This window comes from Knufia obscura (genome assembly GCF_036327395.1).
Source record: "Knufia obscura strain CCFEE 5817 isolate CBS 148926 chromosome Unknown scaffold_8, whole genome shotgun sequence".
Classification (NCBI taxonomy): domain Eukaryota; kingdom Fungi; phylum Ascomycota; class Eurotiomycetes; order Chaetothyriales; family Trichomeriaceae; genus Knufia; species Knufia obscura.
Genome location: NW_027042694.1, coordinates 391,546 through 408,366, shown reverse-complemented (window position 1 = coordinate 408,366; position 16,821 = coordinate 391,546). Strand labels below are relative to the sequence as shown.

Here is a 16,821-nt window from a genome sequence, read left to right as displayed (position 1 = left end):
TTGGGGAAACAGATCCAGCGATCTGACTATCAAGGCCCGTCACCCAACGGTGAAATAGATTGGCAAAGAGCCCTGAAAGTACACCTTGCAGCCGTACACAGCTGTTTGCTATCATGTATGATATAGCCGTCTTGCTCGTTCCGAAATTTGCAATCATGTCTCCCATTGGCTGGCTTACTTTATGCATTGCGAATGCACCTAAGGAGAGGGGCCTGGCTGCATGGACAACACACCTAATATGCAAGACAGTCTTTCAACCATCTTCTGCCAGAACCTCGGACCAGCCGCCAAATATCGCTGGCGTCCTCTCGAAGGCTCGCCAGAACTGCTTCAAACACGCCTCAAGCAACCTATCTTTTGCTGACCAGATAGACTTCGCGTTGGCATAGGACGATCCACTGCAGCATAGCTCGCTTAGCATGCCCGAGATAGCTTTCAGGAGGTAAGCAGACCCGAGCTAGCTAGAAACATTGTATCGCACGAACAGCATACTGACGACAGCAAAGTTATGTCTCATCGAAACCTTGGAAGATCTATGGTCCAGGCGGTAGGCTATTCTATGCACATAGCGAGCTGCTTGCGCAGTGCTCGAACGTGCTCGAGAAGGATGTCAAGCTCAAGATGAAGGAGGGTGAAGTCAAGACCATTACAATTGCAGACATCGATGAGGATATCGACGATGACACCGTTATGCGGTTCCTGGAGTACGCTTACACTGGAGATTACGCCTCGCCCTCGCCTGATGTCTTGCAGTTATTGAGTGACACTGAAGTGGTTGCTGAAGCATTCGTGTCCAACCAGGACGAAGAGGACTTAGGTGAGGCAGCCACGGCAGCCTCAGTCACGTCGGATCAGCATGTTGCATTCGAACCTGAAGAACCGCCAAGGGTGAAGTCGAAGAAGGGTAAAAAGAAGAAAGTAATCAATTTCTGGCACGAGCCCGCTACTGAGGGAACACCTGTCGAGCCTGTATTTGAGTACGAACCAGAATTCCGAGACGAACGTGAGACACACATCTGCAAAGAAACGGATCCCTTCCAAGTTAACGGCGGTTCTAAGTCTACCAGACGAGAGCTTTGGGAGAATTTCTGTTCTCAGGCTCATACTGTGCTCCGGGAGTCTTGGTTACCATCTGTCAATAACGATCAGCGAGAAGATTTCACTAAGGTATTCTTGTGTCACGCCCGTCTCTACAAGTTCTCCGATCGATATGAATGCGACGGGCTTATGACACTGGCTTTGCAGAAACTGCGGCTAACGTTGTCGCGGTACACATTCTATCAGGAAAGAGCTAGCAGTGTCGTGGAACTACTGCGATATACCTACAAACACACCATGGAGTACAAGCAAGGTCAAGACAAGCTGAGGGTGCTGGTTCTTGAATATAATGCATGCTATATTAAGCAGCTCATGCGAGAACAGACCTTTCTAGAATTGCTGGAGGAGGGAGGCAAGTTTGCTGGTGATATTGCTACGAAGATCATGGATCTGATTGATTGATTGAAGCACCATGACTTCAGTGCAACGTCTGGGGTACACCAATGGGCTTACCGTGAATGTGTTGGCATCCGCAATAGGTTGGTTTAGACGACCAGATTATGAGCAAACGAGCCTTCACGGCATGGGCATGGACAGAATTTTTGTTTACTTTCGACTCAAAATAGCAATGAATGTACCTGCCCCTTTTGGTAAGGTCGTAGAACTCTAAGGACTCGATTCGAACCAATCACAGGGCGGAACCTTTTACTCGCCAACGTGTTCAGCAAGATCAAAGATTTCGACGTGCTCGAGGAAAGCTGTCCAATATATACATTACCACAAGAAACATTTGGATTGTTCTTTACGGTCATTGTCTTCGCGGTGAAAAACCTTTGAATATCCAACCATCGGATGCGTCGAGCCATCTCTCAATCACGTTCCTGCCATCCTTATTCACAACGAAGATTGGATCTAGCTGCAGAAGTTCCTGTAACCCACCGCAAAGTCATCCCTAAGGGCACTACAGTCGCTGTGCAAGTCGCTCCGCGAAAATATTTGCAATCGTCGTCAGGCCGCATCGGTCTCGGAATACAACCGATGAGCACAATGGTAAGTCTTCGTCCGTCCGACCATCAAGCCCTGAGCCCGCTGGCCCCCGGAGCTCAAGCAGCTTGACGGGAGGTCCACCGAGGCAAAGCAAGGGTCCAGCTCTGACATACCTTGAGTCGTGTGACCACGGACCGCCTGGGCTTGATGCTGACAAGCCCGCCAATAGTCCACAATGTCGTCGCAAGCAGATAACGGCGAGCCCGCCGCCACAGCTAATCTCACCCAAATCCCGAAGACAAAGCTCTTGTTTCACTCTGGCGCCCATCAGCAGACCTACGAACACCAGACGAAGATCTCATCCATATATCCGATTACTGCTCTGCCTCAAGCGGACCAGAACCTCCTCAAGGTCCCGGCCGATGCGCCGAATCTTCTCTACGCCATGACCACCGAGTCAACGATTTTCCATCCTCAAGGTGGTGGCCAGCCAAGCGATGTTGGGGAAATGGTTGTGCCGACGGGTAACGCTGGAGGTGCCGCGGATCAAACCTTCGAAGTCCTCACAGCTCGCACGTCTGCCACCAACGCAGGAATCGTCCTCCACTTTGGACACTTTACGGAAGGTCATATGCTTGATCATGACTTATCAGGCGTCCACGTGAAACAAATCGTCGACGCCAATAAAAGGAACCTCTTCAGCCGACTGCACACAGCCGGCCACGTGCTCGGAGCCGCAACACGTACATTGTTAGAGAACCGCATCGACAATTTCGACGAACTGAAAGCGAGTCACTTTCCTGACTCAGCAGCATGTGAGTTCCAGGGCCTGATTGATGGGAAGTATAAGCCCGAGATCCAGACAGCCGTGGATGGATTAGTCGATAAAGACGCTCAGGTAAAGATAGGGTGGTGGACGAAAGCAAATTTCAGGCAAAGAGGGCTGGAGAGACTACTTCCGTCGGATGAGGACTGGCGGCAGATCGCCACGCACGTCGATGAGAATGGAGAGGATGTTGGGCAGGAGGTGGACGATGAGAAGACTAGGATTAGGGTTGTCGATATTGTTGGTGCGGAGGTGTATCCTTGTGGTGGGACCCATGTGCCGAGCACGAAAAGGTGCGGGAAGGTCACCGTGAGGAAGATCAGTCGGCAGAAAGGAAATAGTAGGGTGAGTTATTTGGTGGATTGAGCGGACGCTCTTTCTGCACATCTTGTGTGCCGAAACCTACCCAGCAATGGGAAACTAGAAATAGAATTTAGAAATTACTGCATGACTGTTTGTGTTGTTGTCTGCTCCTGAACACTAACTTTTTTGAGCCGACCGCGTCGATATGCATTGCTCACTCCGGATGCAAGAGCATTCGAGCCCACAGGGACGTGATTGCCGTCAGCCTGGTGATCAGGCTGCATTGGTGCCACAAGCAGTAACGTCCATTAGTCCCGCCTACAGTACGAATTCGTGGCGATGCATGAAACTCAAGGCAGGCGTGTTGGTAGTCTTTCTCTTGCTGAGGTCCTCCCCGATGTCGATGAAGCTTGATATTCGGAATCGTTCAGGGAGATCGCAGATATCTCAGATCGCCGGAAGCTTTTTGTTGCTCATAGTTTCAACGTGTGATGCCGTGCCAACATGTATACAGGCCAGCTCGCATGGTTGAGGTGCTAGTTGCTAGGTGCAACTCGGATAGCGCCTGCTGACAGGCAGGTAACAACAACAATTTATCAAATCATAGTCCACTCGCGTTGATGGGTATGTACCTTCTAACAGGTACGCGCACGTTGGTGCAACAATCCTCCCTACCTCTTCTCAGCGTCCGAATCGCCTTGCATCTCCTCCACCAGCCGCCCAAGCAACTGCCTCATGACATACTTTTCCCCTTCATACTCCATGTCGAACCAGTAATTGACCGCAATGCACGGTGCCCTCGTCCCATCTTCACTCCAAATCCCGCATTCCTGCTGGACATGATGATACCACCCGCTCGGCAGGTACAATATCTCGCCTTCACGAACCGTGACTGTTCGCGGAGAAGCGTGTTCGTAAAGTGGATACTGCTTTATCAGCTCGTCGCGTGGAAGCAGCGGGTCGGCTGAGACCCAAGGTATCCTTGGCTGGTCTTCGTTGACGGTTGTGGAGAAGGTATTTGTGTCAGAATCGAAGGTGTAGTTGCCAGTCAGTACGTGCTGCGTTGGCAAAGTGATTTCGTCGACTGGTGGAAAGAGCGTGAATGTCTTAGAGCCTTTGAGAACGAGATACAGATTCTCGTAGGGATCGCGGTGCGTTGAGGTCACAGAGCGCTCGTCGCCGATCCAGATATTGGTTGCTTCAGGGTCTGCTAGAACGGGCTGGGCGAAGGAGAAGTTTTGTGGGACGTGTCTGAGGATTGGTGAGAGTGATGTAGTTGTCAGATTGCTGTTCTGAGACTGGAGGTAGTAAACAGGTCTTGATTCTGCATGTGTAGTGTCGGTCATCGACTCGTCGTGAGCAACTAGCTTGTCGAACAGCTCAGTGATAGTCATCTCGAGTGTCGCAGGTGAGAGGAAGACGACTTCATCTTTGCCCTCGATATGGTGAAGATCATCTGCTCTGCCATTGGGTGTCACGGCGACCTCCACCTTGTCCTCGACCAGTTTGAGCAGATCTTGCTTTGTCCATGTGAAGGCTGGACTCTCGAGCAGTGATGGGTCTGTCCATATTACTTCTCCGCTGGTCTTGTCGTATGCTCTATAGATGCAAGGATAACCTTTCGAGACTTGTTTGCAGAATTCGATTGCTGTGGGAATTGGTTGTGTCTTGATCGGAGCGGAATTGAAATCCCTGTAGTCTTGCAGCAGTGTCAGCAGGTGCTTCTTGAGGGCTTCGCTGGACATGTTGAGCACTGGGGGCACGCCAGCTGAGAACACAGAGTAAGATCTTCTTGTAGTGAAAAAGTTGTCCTGAAATGGCAAAGTCGTTGCTCTATCTGGCGTCTTCATTTGTTGGCTCCAACACCTTGCCCCGCATTTCTGCCGGGCACACCGCTGGCAAGCAATGCTCTCTATATAAGCACAAACTTGAGGAGATGGACTATCGCAGGTCTGATAGCCTGTCTTCCTCTACGTTTTCTGCTTTAATACCTTCTGCCTCTCGTCACCAGCTGCTCTGTGGGCTGCTCTCTTTTCAGCATCCTCTGATTCACCGATTCATATAAGATGTACTATTCCATGCGCATCTTTCTTAGCATACTGGCGTCCTGTTCGGTCAACTGGTACGTGTGGAACTCGAAGACGATGTTGCGGAAGGCGCGAGAGGGCACCAAACTGCCAGATCGTCCTTGCTCACGTCCTGTAAGCTGCGCGGAACCATCCCCCAATCTTGTATAGCATCTTTAGAGAGACAACAGTAAGATGAAGCATCGTCACCGAATGTGGCCAGAGCTGCAGTCAGTTCACTTAGGCAGATTCGAACGCCGCGGCAAGCATGTATGGCATGGATAGTACACCACAGCTCATGATGCAGCGATCTATACGAATTATTTCTGTGGTAGGGCACAAATTCTGACATGGATCATGGTACACCGGACCTCGACATCAAGCGTTTCATCATAAACGGCTGTGATCTGTTGATGTGGAAGGACTCGAGCTCCTTCGCGCCTGGCACAGGTAAGCCTTCATCACGTGCTCACGTGACATTGCATGTCAGGAACGAAGCACCGAAATTGTTCACGAATGTCTATCGTTGCACCCACATCATAGATATCCCAACGGAATTCAGGGACAAACTGCCTATTTGTAACAGATGTTCGACACATATACCAGCATATCTGCGAATTGTCGTCAGCAAACAGTTGGACCACGTCAATCAGAGCTCGGTAGGAATCGAGGGATTCTGCAGACGTAGGTGAAGCAAACAGATCCATACCATGCGAGCCGATTTTGGAAATAGATGGCAAAGTCCTGATCTGACCCACCGTAATTTCTGGGGGACAAGCCCACCAAGTGTGCACATCTAGGCATGCCTAAACCGCCCCTACAGTCAGAACCTGGAACTTTAGTGATTTCGCCACAAAAAACGATTTTCGACCACCTGATTCGGCGCATGCCCTGGCTATACTCCCCTTCTACCCTGGTAGTGTCCTGTTTTTATCTGCCTCAGGCAGGCTCAGCCAGTCGGAAAGCCCATATCGCAGCGGAAGACCTAAAAGCAGGGGCTCGGTAGAGGATGTAACTGGCTCTAATCCATGCTTATACTGGCGAAATCACTAAGATTCCAGGTTTTGACTGTAGAGCATCGCTAGCGGTTACACTTTAGGTCTTAACGGGCCAGACGGACTTTGCCATCTATAACCCGAACCGGCTCGCATGGTATCTGAACAAGAGGCTGAAGCAAATAAGGACGAAGTGTCAGTATTCGTATTTCATAGCGAAACGGGCTGGCGACTACTCCTTTCAATCTTTCCTGTCCTGACACGTCTTGTGTAAGCAAAAGAGCGCCTTCCACGAGAAGATGATCAGCCCGAAGAAATCAGGGAAAGCAATTGCTATACCCAGCTTGCCTGCTCATTCACTTGTGCGCCAAACATTTGCCGGCCAAGTCTGCTCTTTCCGGACCAAAATTGTGATTGATTGTTCTTTCCCTTGAACCTATCTATTTTGGTGGTATACCGGCAGCCTGAGCAGAAGTCTTCTTCTCATCCTTGCTAATCTCATCACTCTCACGACCAGCAGCAAAGATCTTGTCGAAATCATACTCGCCCCATCTGATATCAGGGTTCAGTCCAGCGAACTTCCATTCACCATCAACCTTCTTGTACCAATGCTGGTTTGTGCTGTGTGCATGACCCTTCATCAGCACCTCAGATCTTGTCTCGTCCTTATACCTCTGGTGGGGCACACGCAGCTGGTGCCAGCCGATGATCTCGTCATCGGACACCTTCTCGAATTTTGAGGCACCGCAGAAGTGCTGGGTCATGAGGGTCTTGTCGCCGAGGACGAGGGGGCTCGAGATCATGCCGATGAACTCTTCGGCGGGCATTGCTTCCCACAGCTTGTTCAGGAAAGAGCGGTAGTCAATTCGAAGGGTTGGAGCGATGATCTTCTCGAGACGCTTCCAGTCCTGCAATGACTAGTTAGTGTTGCTCAGATACGAGGCCCTCTGTCATGTATGTGGTAAGTGTGCCGGCAGTCGGCTAGCATTCAGTCCGCAGCCCCTCCGCTGGATGCGGAGAGTCTTCTTCCTCAGGGCGAATCTGGCAAGCACCAACCTTCGAATCGTAACTAGAGCCATGTCAGTATTGATCCAGTCTACTGTCAAAACCCTTGCCTATCGGCCCACTCAAAGTAGGCAGTGAGGACACCTTGGTACTCTGCGAAAGACCTCGTCAGCGTTCTGTATGACACCGTCGGGATTGTGGTTGCGGCCCAAATTGCATATATCTTGTCTGCAATAACACACGACATAGACTAGATGCAACTGCGGCTGCAACCACAGGAACCACGCACCCTCGAATGTGATCATCTTGTCGTTAGCCATGTTGTGTGGTTCGGTTGTGTAGAGGTGAGACGAAAGAAGCAAAGGCCTCCTGAGTAGATCTTCGTTCTATGTAGATGGTTCAAATGCGTTAACGTGGCGGTGTGGACACTTTGACTCGTGCTGTAGCACAAAATCAATAATTCAATGCTAAGATAAGCTACTGCACAACAATATTTGTGGCTTTATCGAGCGCTGAGCAAGTGGGATGTCTTCGTATCGGGCGAAGGAGTTCCGGTACCTGACTACTAGTGCAGGCGACAGACGTCTAAGGATAGCAATATGCGAGGCCCGGCCCTAAAACAGACCCTTTCGTGCCGAGACCGAGGCCGAATGCGATATGATTAGCGTATCGTGGCTTGGCTGCTGCCGCAGATCGAGTCATTCTTCGTTTGCCCTATCCAATATTCACGCGGCTAGTTGTACGCACAAGAACGATTGACATGCTTCTCAAATCCGAGATCAAAGTCTCACAAAGGTCTTGCAGATTCGACGAACGATACCAGAATATCGATCAGTGTCCCAATGGTAATAGCCTCCCTACGGGCTACTGGCGTGCTCCCGGGTTCGCTGCGAGCGCCGACTAGATATACCTCGTGGAGGGCCCCATCTGACCAGGCCAGTTTGTCGTGCTCGTGCGGAAAAGTGAATAGCAGATATGATTTCCAAGCAGACGATGGCCTGAAGAAGGCCTTACTATTCTGTTGGTGGCAAATGTTATGACGGGTGGACTTTCGAATCAGCAGTCAGAGGTTGGCATCTGCGAGAACCGCAGAAGATATGGTCAGTGGACGAAGCAACGGATGCGGCCTTAGGAGGACCGCGCTCGACGTAGGACTACTGCCTGGCATTCACTATGCCGTCCGGGATTCCGGTTGTGAGGTCGGTAACACACCTTGTGGTTGAAACAAGATTCGTGGTAGAAGCGTTCTTGTCTTTCATGAAACCCACCTTTGATATCTCTCAGTTCGACCTCCAGTATCTCTCACCTCAACCTTCAACATCTCTCACCTCACCCTGTAACCTTGATAAGTTCCACCTCGGACTTCTTTTGCTCCAGCCTCAGACTTTCATGAGTTGGTTAGTGAGGCTCGACGGATTGATACGTCTACGAGTGTGTAGCGAGTGTCGGACTGTCTTGAACCCATCCATTTGTGTGGTTCTGTAGATATCATGGGGTAGGATAGCCTGCCGCATTGCACATCTCCCATTCCGGGTCAGATCTTCCCGTCCGACGCTCATAGGTCGTACGGTCACCTGTTCTCTTATACGTAAGACCATGACGCTCACACAACTTGCTGACCTGCTGTCCCGACTTTTTGATGTAAGACGACGCTCGATGGGCTTGAGCTCTGAACAAAGGGCTCACGACCCACGAACCAGGTTCCAGACCGTCGGCACTCGGTTGTGTCTGACGTTCAGCCCATTCCCGCCTCCCTTCGTTCTCACCTAGTGCAGCGGACATGTTCAGCACCTGTTCCATTCTTGTTATGTCATCTGAAATGAACGGTTCAGGCTGAATATCCTCCACCAGTTGTACACCACGTTTGATCAGGATCTTGGCATTCTCCACTCTGAGGTTCCTGACAGCATGAGATAAGGCACGTTCTCCGATGGTTCGGGCGTACGCCCCTTGCACGTAAACGGAAACGTCGCTTTGCATGAAACCTCCCTTGGCGATGAGGTGCGGGAACTCCTGATGAACATCGACTAGGGCCGCGAGCGGCTGGAATATATCGACGTGTGAGAGGCCGGCGGCAGCAATGACCTCGCCTCCCCAGCATAGGTCTTTCACACCGGCTTTGAGGATCGTTCGAAGACCTGCAGCATCTGGTGCCCCCCTGGCTTTCCAATCAGGGACCCGGTTTGACGCGATGAACACGTCGTTGACCACAGTTCGTACTGGGTCAACGTAGCTATTCTCACGTCGTCGATATGCCTGTACAGTATTTATGCTGTCCTTCTTGTCAATATTGTGTACCGAATCCAGCAATGCACGCAGATGCTGCGAAAGATCTTTCCCTAAGAATAACTTAAGGATCTTGACATGTGATTTTGCGGCGGCTACCCGTAGTGGGTTGTGACCGTCAAGTAGACGGTTGTCGCGGACCCCGTATTCATTCTTCCATTTGTCGTTCGGAATCCATACCTGATTAGACACGTAGGTTCGTGGATTGGCTTTCTCGACTGTTAGGTCGGACCTCTCCCTGATATAGCCCAGGACTATGACAGCCTTGTCGATATCGTTGTGCAAGGCAGCTTGTGAAAGCATATGTAGAAGCGCCTTTCGTTGACATGCATAGCTCGAGGACGGGAAAACTGTCTCGATGCATTGTAGCAAAGGCCTGACTTGGCCGAAACTTCCGTGACAGCTCGGATCTGCATGTCTCCCCAGCCCCCACGGGCCTGCCAGTGCGGCAACAGGCATCGAAGCACGTCCGTAGCTACTCGGGCCACGACTGGATTTGGATCAGTTGTTGATACAAATGCTGTATCGATGACTGTTAGACCTCTGAAGTACGCCGTGCCATTCAGAACGGGGTCTGAAAGCGCCTCTGACACATCGACTTTAGGCTCCTCTCCCTCTTTCTCTCTAGAAGCTAGGGTCACTTGACCTTGAGAACTTTCAACGACAACGAAATTTGCCCCTGGCTTAATCGGTGATAAAAGAGCGTTGACCAAGCCCTGGTGTCCTCCCCGGATGGCAACTGTAAGCGCAGCAGACAGCGACTCAAGCCTTAGCGTTTCCTCCATGCCTTCCAGAGCCCCTATATATGACATGACCAGCTTCTCTTCCTCGTCACCAACATAGACTGCTGTGATCAGCTTCCAGAATATTGGCGGTTTGTCCTTGAGTATCCTTTCCAAGGGGGCTGGGGAGCACGAAGCATGATGTGGTCCGAGGAAAGCCCATGCATTCTGTACACCGAGAAGAGCTATAATAGCTAAGCATAGGCCACGAACTTCCAGGAATGACCCCTCGAGATCCAGATTCGGCGGAACGGTTATCTCTGGGCGTCCGCCACCATCGATGAAATCCCTCTTGAGCTGCTTGGCGGCCTCCCGAAGCTCCTTTCGTATTCGGAGTCGCATGTCATACTTTGGTAGCTCCTTATGCGCTACGAGCCCGACGATATATCTGAGCACAGTATTCTTATGCATGACTGATTTAGCACGCTCGGGACGTACAGCACCTTGGCATTGTTTGCAAGGCTTACCAGTCGGGGTGCCCCCTCCACCATCGAGATCAAGCACATCTGCTTCATCGAAATAGTATCGGAGGACATCCGTGTTGACCGCTTTGCAGACCCTTCTCATATTGAGCTGTTGAAACAATGGCGAGCGACGCTCCTTCTTCGACGGTCGTAGTGTATAGTGCATGATCAAGAGGACCACTTCGTTCGGTAGTGATTTCTGCGACATACTTAGCGTGCCCCTCAAGCACGAGATGAAAGTCTTCTCGACACCCGTGCAAGTCCGCAAATTGAGCGAGTCTGTTCTCGAGGTGACGACCCTCCACAGGGTACTGGCGTGCCCCAAGTACTGGAATGAGAGGCCAACTCGAAATTCCGCAGATTATCGGCTGGAGTGCTGGAGGTATTGAAGTTCGATCTTGATTGCAGCGGCTGTACATAGCTGGATATATATGTGTGTGTCGGAACACTCTTGACTCATCAAAGAAATCCTTGTTCACGTGGCCTTGTACCAGTAGTACCAGACACGATGCTGAGACCCGGTTCGTCTAGCGTCCCTCGATCACTGGTCGGCATTAGCATGGTTAGCAAGAAATTGCTATGGCCTAGAACGAAAATGAAAAACACGACTTGCGACATCCCATCCTGTTCGATGCATGGTCGCTATCTTCTTAACAGGGATCGCGTTGTTTCTCGTAACAACGAAGAAGAAGCCGCAGGTTTTCCTGTTCAAGAAACATAAAGAGCAGTCAAACACCAGTCGTAGTCGCTCAACAAATCATGACTCGCTTTGATACTCGCATAAGTTTGGTAGGCACGATCGCCACTTTATAATGTGGTCAACTCCACAGGACGCGAAGGACATGATGAGCAATGAATCAATATTGTCAAGCCGTGGGGAGTTCGAGGAGATGGTGATATGCATCAAGACGCTCTGGTCCACAGATGCTCGTGACTATGATGTTGTTGAGCAATTCACAGCGGTCGTGATGATCGCCTGACTTGCCCATTTTGTTCGCGTCATGTTCGCGTTTGTTCGACTTCACTTTTGGGCGGACACGCACGTGATAGGATCAACGCGGAGGATCAAGCTTGTCGAAAGGTGGGTGCGCTGATACTCTGTACTACTAAGATTACTTTATAGAGACTTCATCGTTCATCTCATGAACAAACCTTCGCGATGTGAGGTCTCCACAAGGAACAAACAAGCAATGTCTAGAAACCAGACATAACAGCATATGTCAATAGTGATAACAGCCTGGATTTACATACAACAGCTCACCCCATACTCTCGAGCACCTTGCTATCGCTCTCCTGCCACGGATAAATCTGCTCAATGGACCGGATCAGCTGCTCATGTTGCGGCGACCGCGGCTTGATCAGGTTCCTGAAGGGCGCCGGGTGACTGACTATACCCGGCTCAAATTTGATGGTTGGTTCCACTTCTCTTCCATCCCGGATCTCCTTGCCGATGCTGAACGCTGCTAGAGACTGCACAACATTAAGATACAGGGCATTCTCGGCTAAGTTTCGTCCAGGACAGACTCGTCGTCCAAAGCCAAATGCATACATCTGTGGGTCTGGCTCAGGCTCATGACCGTTGGTGGGCAGGAAGCGCTCAGGCTTGAAGACCATGGGCTCATGATAGACGTTCGGGTCATGCGTGAAGTGCCTATTGACTGTCAGAACGGATTTGCTAGCGTACACTTGGAGAAGGTAAGCTCACCAGATGTTCGCAAGCAGCATGGATCCTTTCGGGATGTAGTACCCTTCAACAATATCGTCTTCGTCACTTGTATGTGGGAGATTCATCGGCCCAACAGGGTTCCACCTAAGAACCTCTTTCACTGTGGCATCTATGTATGGTAAGCTCTCCCGGTCGGCCATGGTCGGTAGTCTGCTTTGTCCTATAACCCGATCAATCTCTTCTTGAGCCTTCCGCTGAGCGTCCGGAAACGCTGTCATTGCCAGAAAGAAGCATGCAATCGAAGATACAGTCTGAAAGAGTCAGATCCCAATCTAGCACCCTGATATCTGAGAAACTCACGGTATCCGCACCGCCTGTATATAGAGACAGAGCTGACCATTTGTGGTTGAAAGCCTCCTCGGCGTCCGCCCCGCTTTGATCCAACAGTTGCGACAAAAAGGACGGTTCATTCTTTCCTTGGGCCATCTGATGTTTCACAAAAGCATACGGCTTCTCTGTCGTATCCTTGAGCTCGGAAGCCCAATGATGAGCCGTTTGCTGAAAGCCGGTGCCAGGGAACCATGCGGGGACTCGTCTCACTAATTCTCATCAGCTGCAGGCGCCAAAGGACTCAAGCGCACTTACGAAACGGCATAATGTCAACCAAGAAGGCTCCTGGAACCGCAGCTCGCCCGAATTTGTCCATAGCGTCACCAGCCATGTCAATGAGGGGGTCACTCTTGTGAGACTCCGCCGTATAGCCATAGACAATTTTCAAGATCACCGATCCCGCTTCTCTAGAAGGGCCCAGTCAGCAAACTGCACCACAACCATCACACCGGCGCACAAAATGGAGGACTGACTTCCTTATATGCTCAACCAGCTTTTCCGGCCGTTCGAGAAGATGCAGCAGAAAATGGCCCACTTCTGCCTCTTGCAACGTATTGAACTGCGAAGCCAATGATTTGGAGCCAATTATGCGAGCCATGTTCTTGCGGTAGGTTCGGAAGCGATTGTTGTAAGGCGAGAACCCGAGTGAATTTTCCCAGCCCAACCTGTTGAGACACAGATGTCCACCGTCAGCATTTCTTGGACGATCCGAGGACAGCATTTGACCTGGTCTGGCTGACTAAGAAGAGCATTGACTTACATCTCTCCCGCAAAAATCTGCTTTGGCCTCGACGGATGCTTCGCCGACCGCTTTTCCAGGAGTTTGAATGTTAATCGAGCATCGTTGATGATGATCAAGGTTTGACCCATCACTGTGACGGAACTGATGGGGCCTGTCGTTGGCAAACAATACCATGTTCAGCAAGGCGTCCACCAGAAACATTTTCAGCCGTTGCCATTGAGTCACACGTACCATAGAGGTCTTTATGCTTGAGCCAGTGGTGGGCTTCGAGCACGCCTGGCTTAGGCAGATCGTTCAGATTCCCAAGAAGAGGGAGACCCTTGGGTCCTGGAGGTAGCGGAGGATGACCAGCAATTTTCGACGGCCTGAAGATTCTGCTAATGAACAGGATGGCTAGGCCAACGGCCAGAGTGAGAGTCCACGATGAATAAGCCATGATTTCTATCATGCGCGGCGCGGTTGATGGTACAAAGGTGGACACGGAAGAAGTTACACATAGACAAGAACGACAACATCTTGCGGGGCATGTCAGGCTTCTTGAAGCTTTTGCTAAGCCTTTGCTGTTCAGGTCCGGACGGATGTGGCTACGGGCAGGGAGAAAGCAGCGATCGACGGCTGAAGTCGATACTGTAATCAGTAATTAGCGGAACGTACTTTTGAACGTTGAAACCCTGTCTGTAAGGCCACCCGCATTAGTGCCACAAGGCGGGCAAGGTAGAATGCATACTGTAACCGGCAATTTTGCAAACTGCTTAACTTTTTGTGCCTTAGCTTCTCAGCTTCAGCTGTCACCTCCTCACTCGCTTTCGCTTGGAGCATGTGCTCACAGCCTGATGTGACACTGGCTTTCGAGAGTTGCAGGTCCATGCTTCCATCGTCACGTCTTCGTCCTCGACCGAATCGAATTTCGTTGACGGCTGTGATTCGCCCTCGCGTGGTTCAGAACAGCGACTCGCTGCCTCGTCTTGGCGGCCAACAACAGCCATGCGGACAGAAGACGTGCACCTGTGTCATACGAAAGTCTCGAGTCGAGTGTCGAGCTGACGTAGCAGGTAGTCTTCATCGACTTTGTCAAGAGATGAGGCAAGAACCGCTGTGGTGGAGTTGCGTAAGCTGCGACTTAGTATGGACGGAACATCGACTACTCAGCCGCTGCCTTCTAGAAGCTGTAGGCTCAGTGAAGTTTTCTCATTTTCCAGCCGCATTTGCAGCCAGCGCCTGCTCTCCGTCCCCATCACGACCAAATTGCTTTCTGAAGCGCTCTTTCACTCCATCAAGCATTTTCTGCCATACACTTCTGTTGAGCTTGTTGCTCAATTCTCTAAACTCGTACATCTCGCTCCAGCAATCTCTGCCCCATTCACAGCCGGCCATGTTGACTAGAAAGTCTCGATCGGCCGCATTGTAATGGAACTTCTCATCGAACACGTTCTCACCCATTGTGCCATGCTTCCCACAAGCCGCAAGTGGGAAACTGTTGATTTTGCGCTGCTCGACGAAGGCCATATGGGTGCGGATGTGCGGTTGGGCAGTGTAAATATGCTCAAGGGCGTCCTGCTCCTTGTGTTCCCATTCCATGTGTTTCTGTTCGTAAAGTACTGGATCCCACCAGATGTCCAGAAGCCGGTCAGACCATGCTGAACGGTGTACGAAGAAAGAGCCTAGGTTGAAGCCGCCACAGTCTTGGCTTATAATCAGGTCTATGGATGAAGTGAGGTTGTCGCCGGTCGGTGAACGGGAGACGGGGTCGAGGAACTCCGATTGTGGAGGATGTGTTATGTTGAGAGGGTTGTAATGGTTGATGTCTCGGTATGTGGTTTCTTCGAGGTTGTTGAAGATGTGCTTTTGGAGAGATATCGATGGTTCCATGATGAAGGTGTTGAGATCTAGCCACCAGAACCTAGACAGAAGTCAGTACCGTTACCTCATCTGCTCGGGCAACGTCTCTCACCATTCAGCTTTCGGGTATTTGGCCATACAATTCCTAATAATATCAACCTTTTCCCAGCTTTCTCTCCATTCATGCGCATATCTCTTCTTAGTGCTCATATCTGCGAGTTCGAGGTTGTAACCCCATCGTTCGGCATATAGCCTCTTGTTTCTAACACTGTCTCTTTCTATGGCCCATTCCCTGGGACCTTTCCAATCCATAACGCCGCCCCCTTCATTAGCTGCAAGTATAATGACAAATTTACTGCCACCGCCCAGTCTAGAGTTGCTTCTATATCGTCCTCGTACATCTGCCACATTGTTAGCGACCAGTCTCCTGTCTGGAATATCGATACTCACTTGCTTGCGACATGGCAGTCGTAAGTATCGCAATAATGCCCAATACTAAAAACACAAATTTGAATCTTCTTAAGAAATTGCCCAAAAAGGTCCTGACTGTAGAGAATCTCCCTTCTCCTCCCGCAGGATGCCATCTGCCTCGACCTAGCTTCTCTTGATCTCTCCAACTCTTATCTTGTGGATTTGATTTGTTGAAGGTCGGTAGAACCTGGGAAACCTGTCTCCTCGTCCTCTTGAAGAAGCCTTCATTCTTTGTCTGTATCGTAGGATAGCGCCGTACTGCTTGACTTTTCGCCCTAACTGCAGCCCAGTGATCGTCGTTGTCGGCGAAGCTGTTCATGTTGTAGGGCTTGCGACTCGGAGAGCCAGATTGGCTATCTGTGAGACCTCGGGACGTCCATCCTCCGTTGACTTTCGGTGAGGGTGTTCGCGACAAGGACATGGGAATAGAGGATTGTGAAGGTGGAAAAGTCGGCGTTGCCGGAATAGCAGCCAGAGGTTGAGCAAATGCTCGGGACGAAAGCCCAGAAGTGGCACCTGATTCGCTCCTGCTGTGTCGAGGATGAAGACCAAGTTCCGTTATGTTCGGGATGTTGTGACCTGATGGTCTTCGTCTCGGACGCTCTGGCCCTGCCTTGGACGCCAGCGTTTGCTCTCAATTATGGTCCGTCCGGTTGGAACTTATCGACAAGCATCAGTCTGGTCGAAGCAAGAATGCGCGCTATGCGATGCGCCCAAAGGGTCAATCAATATCTGATCAAGGCTATCGCAGCTGCCAAGTGTTTCAATACGAACTGGGAAACCAGACTGGGTCTTTTCCTTCCCCTGGAGATTCTGTGATATGACGGTCAGGTTACAATTCAGCTGTGAGCACAATTCGGGTTCTCGAAACCGGGTCGTGTCGGCGCAGTGTGCAACGTCTTACCAAGCAGGTCTACGAAGCAACCAGTCCAGGAATTGGGAATGCTCAGCGGCGCATGTT

General features: G+C 50.8%; 7 protein-coding genes across 7 annotated transcripts; 2 read left to right on the top strand and 5 right to left on the bottom strand.

The window, feature by feature from the left end:
• Positions 1–419: 419 nt before the first annotated feature.
• Positions 420–1,500, top strand: PMZ80_006965 (uncharacterized protein; the record flags this gene model as incomplete). The annotated part of the gene is made up of 2 exons (XM_064875374.1): positions 420–442; positions 507–1,500. 2 exons carry the CDS (start codon positions 420–422, stop codon positions 1,498–1,500), a joined length of 1,017 nt encoding a protein of 338 aa, XP_064728639.1.
• Positions 1,501–2,260: 760 nt separating this feature from the next.
• Positions 2,261–3,217, top strand: PMZ80_006964 (uncharacterized protein; the record flags this gene model as incomplete). The annotated part of the gene is made up of 1 exon (XM_064875373.1): positions 2,261–3,217. The coding sequence occupies one exon, from the start codon at positions 2,261–2,263 to the stop codon at positions 3,215–3,217; it is 957 nt and encodes a 318-aa protein (XP_064728638.1).
• A 608-nt stretch (positions 3,218–3,825) lies between these two features.
• PMZ80_006963 (uncharacterized protein) lies at positions 3,826–4,899 on the bottom strand (the record flags this gene model as incomplete). Its single annotated transcript, XM_064875372.1, has 1 exon — positions 3,826–4,899. One exon carries the CDS (start codon positions 4,897–4,899, stop codon positions 3,826–3,828), a length of 1,074 nt encoding a protein of 357 aa, XP_064728637.1.
• Positions 4,900–6,655: 1,756 nt separating this feature from the next.
• SDH1_1 (succinate dehydrogenase flavoprotein subunit) lies at positions 6,656–7,540 on the bottom strand (the record flags this gene model as incomplete). Its single annotated transcript, XM_064875371.1, has 3 exons — positions 6,656–7,123; positions 7,272–7,284; positions 7,365–7,540. 3 exons carry the CDS (start codon positions 7,538–7,540, stop codon positions 6,656–6,658), a joined length of 657 nt encoding a protein of 218 aa, XP_064728636.1.
• A 1,168-nt stretch (positions 7,541–8,708) lies between these two features.
• On the bottom strand, positions 8,709–10,960 carry PMZ80_006961 (uncharacterized protein; the record flags this gene model as incomplete). Its single annotated transcript, XM_064875370.1, has 2 exons — positions 8,709–9,996; positions 10,059–10,960. The coding sequence occupies 2 exons, from the start codon at positions 10,958–10,960 to the stop codon at positions 8,709–8,711; spliced, it is 2,190 nt and encodes a 729-aa protein (XP_064728635.1).
• A 1,049-nt stretch (positions 10,961–12,009) lies between these two features.
• Positions 12,010–13,986, bottom strand: PMZ80_006960 (uncharacterized protein; the record flags this gene model as incomplete). The annotated part of the gene is made up of 6 exons (XM_064875369.1): positions 12,010–12,403; positions 12,458–12,729; positions 12,779–13,017; positions 13,064–13,215; positions 13,569–13,701; positions 13,782–13,986. The coding sequence occupies 6 exons, from the start codon at positions 13,984–13,986 to the stop codon at positions 12,010–12,012; spliced, it is 1,395 nt and encodes a 464-aa protein (XP_064728634.1).
• Positions 13,987–14,738: 752 nt separating this feature from the next.
• MNN10 (alpha-1,6-mannosyltransferase) lies at positions 14,739–16,281 on the bottom strand (the record flags this gene model as incomplete). The annotated part of the gene is made up of 3 exons (XM_064875368.1): positions 14,739–15,450; positions 15,502–15,790; positions 15,840–16,281. The coding sequence occupies 3 exons, from the start codon at positions 16,279–16,281 to the stop codon at positions 14,739–14,741; spliced, it is 1,443 nt and encodes a 480-aa protein (XP_064728633.1).
• Between the last annotated feature and the right edge of the window lie 540 nt (positions 16,282–16,821).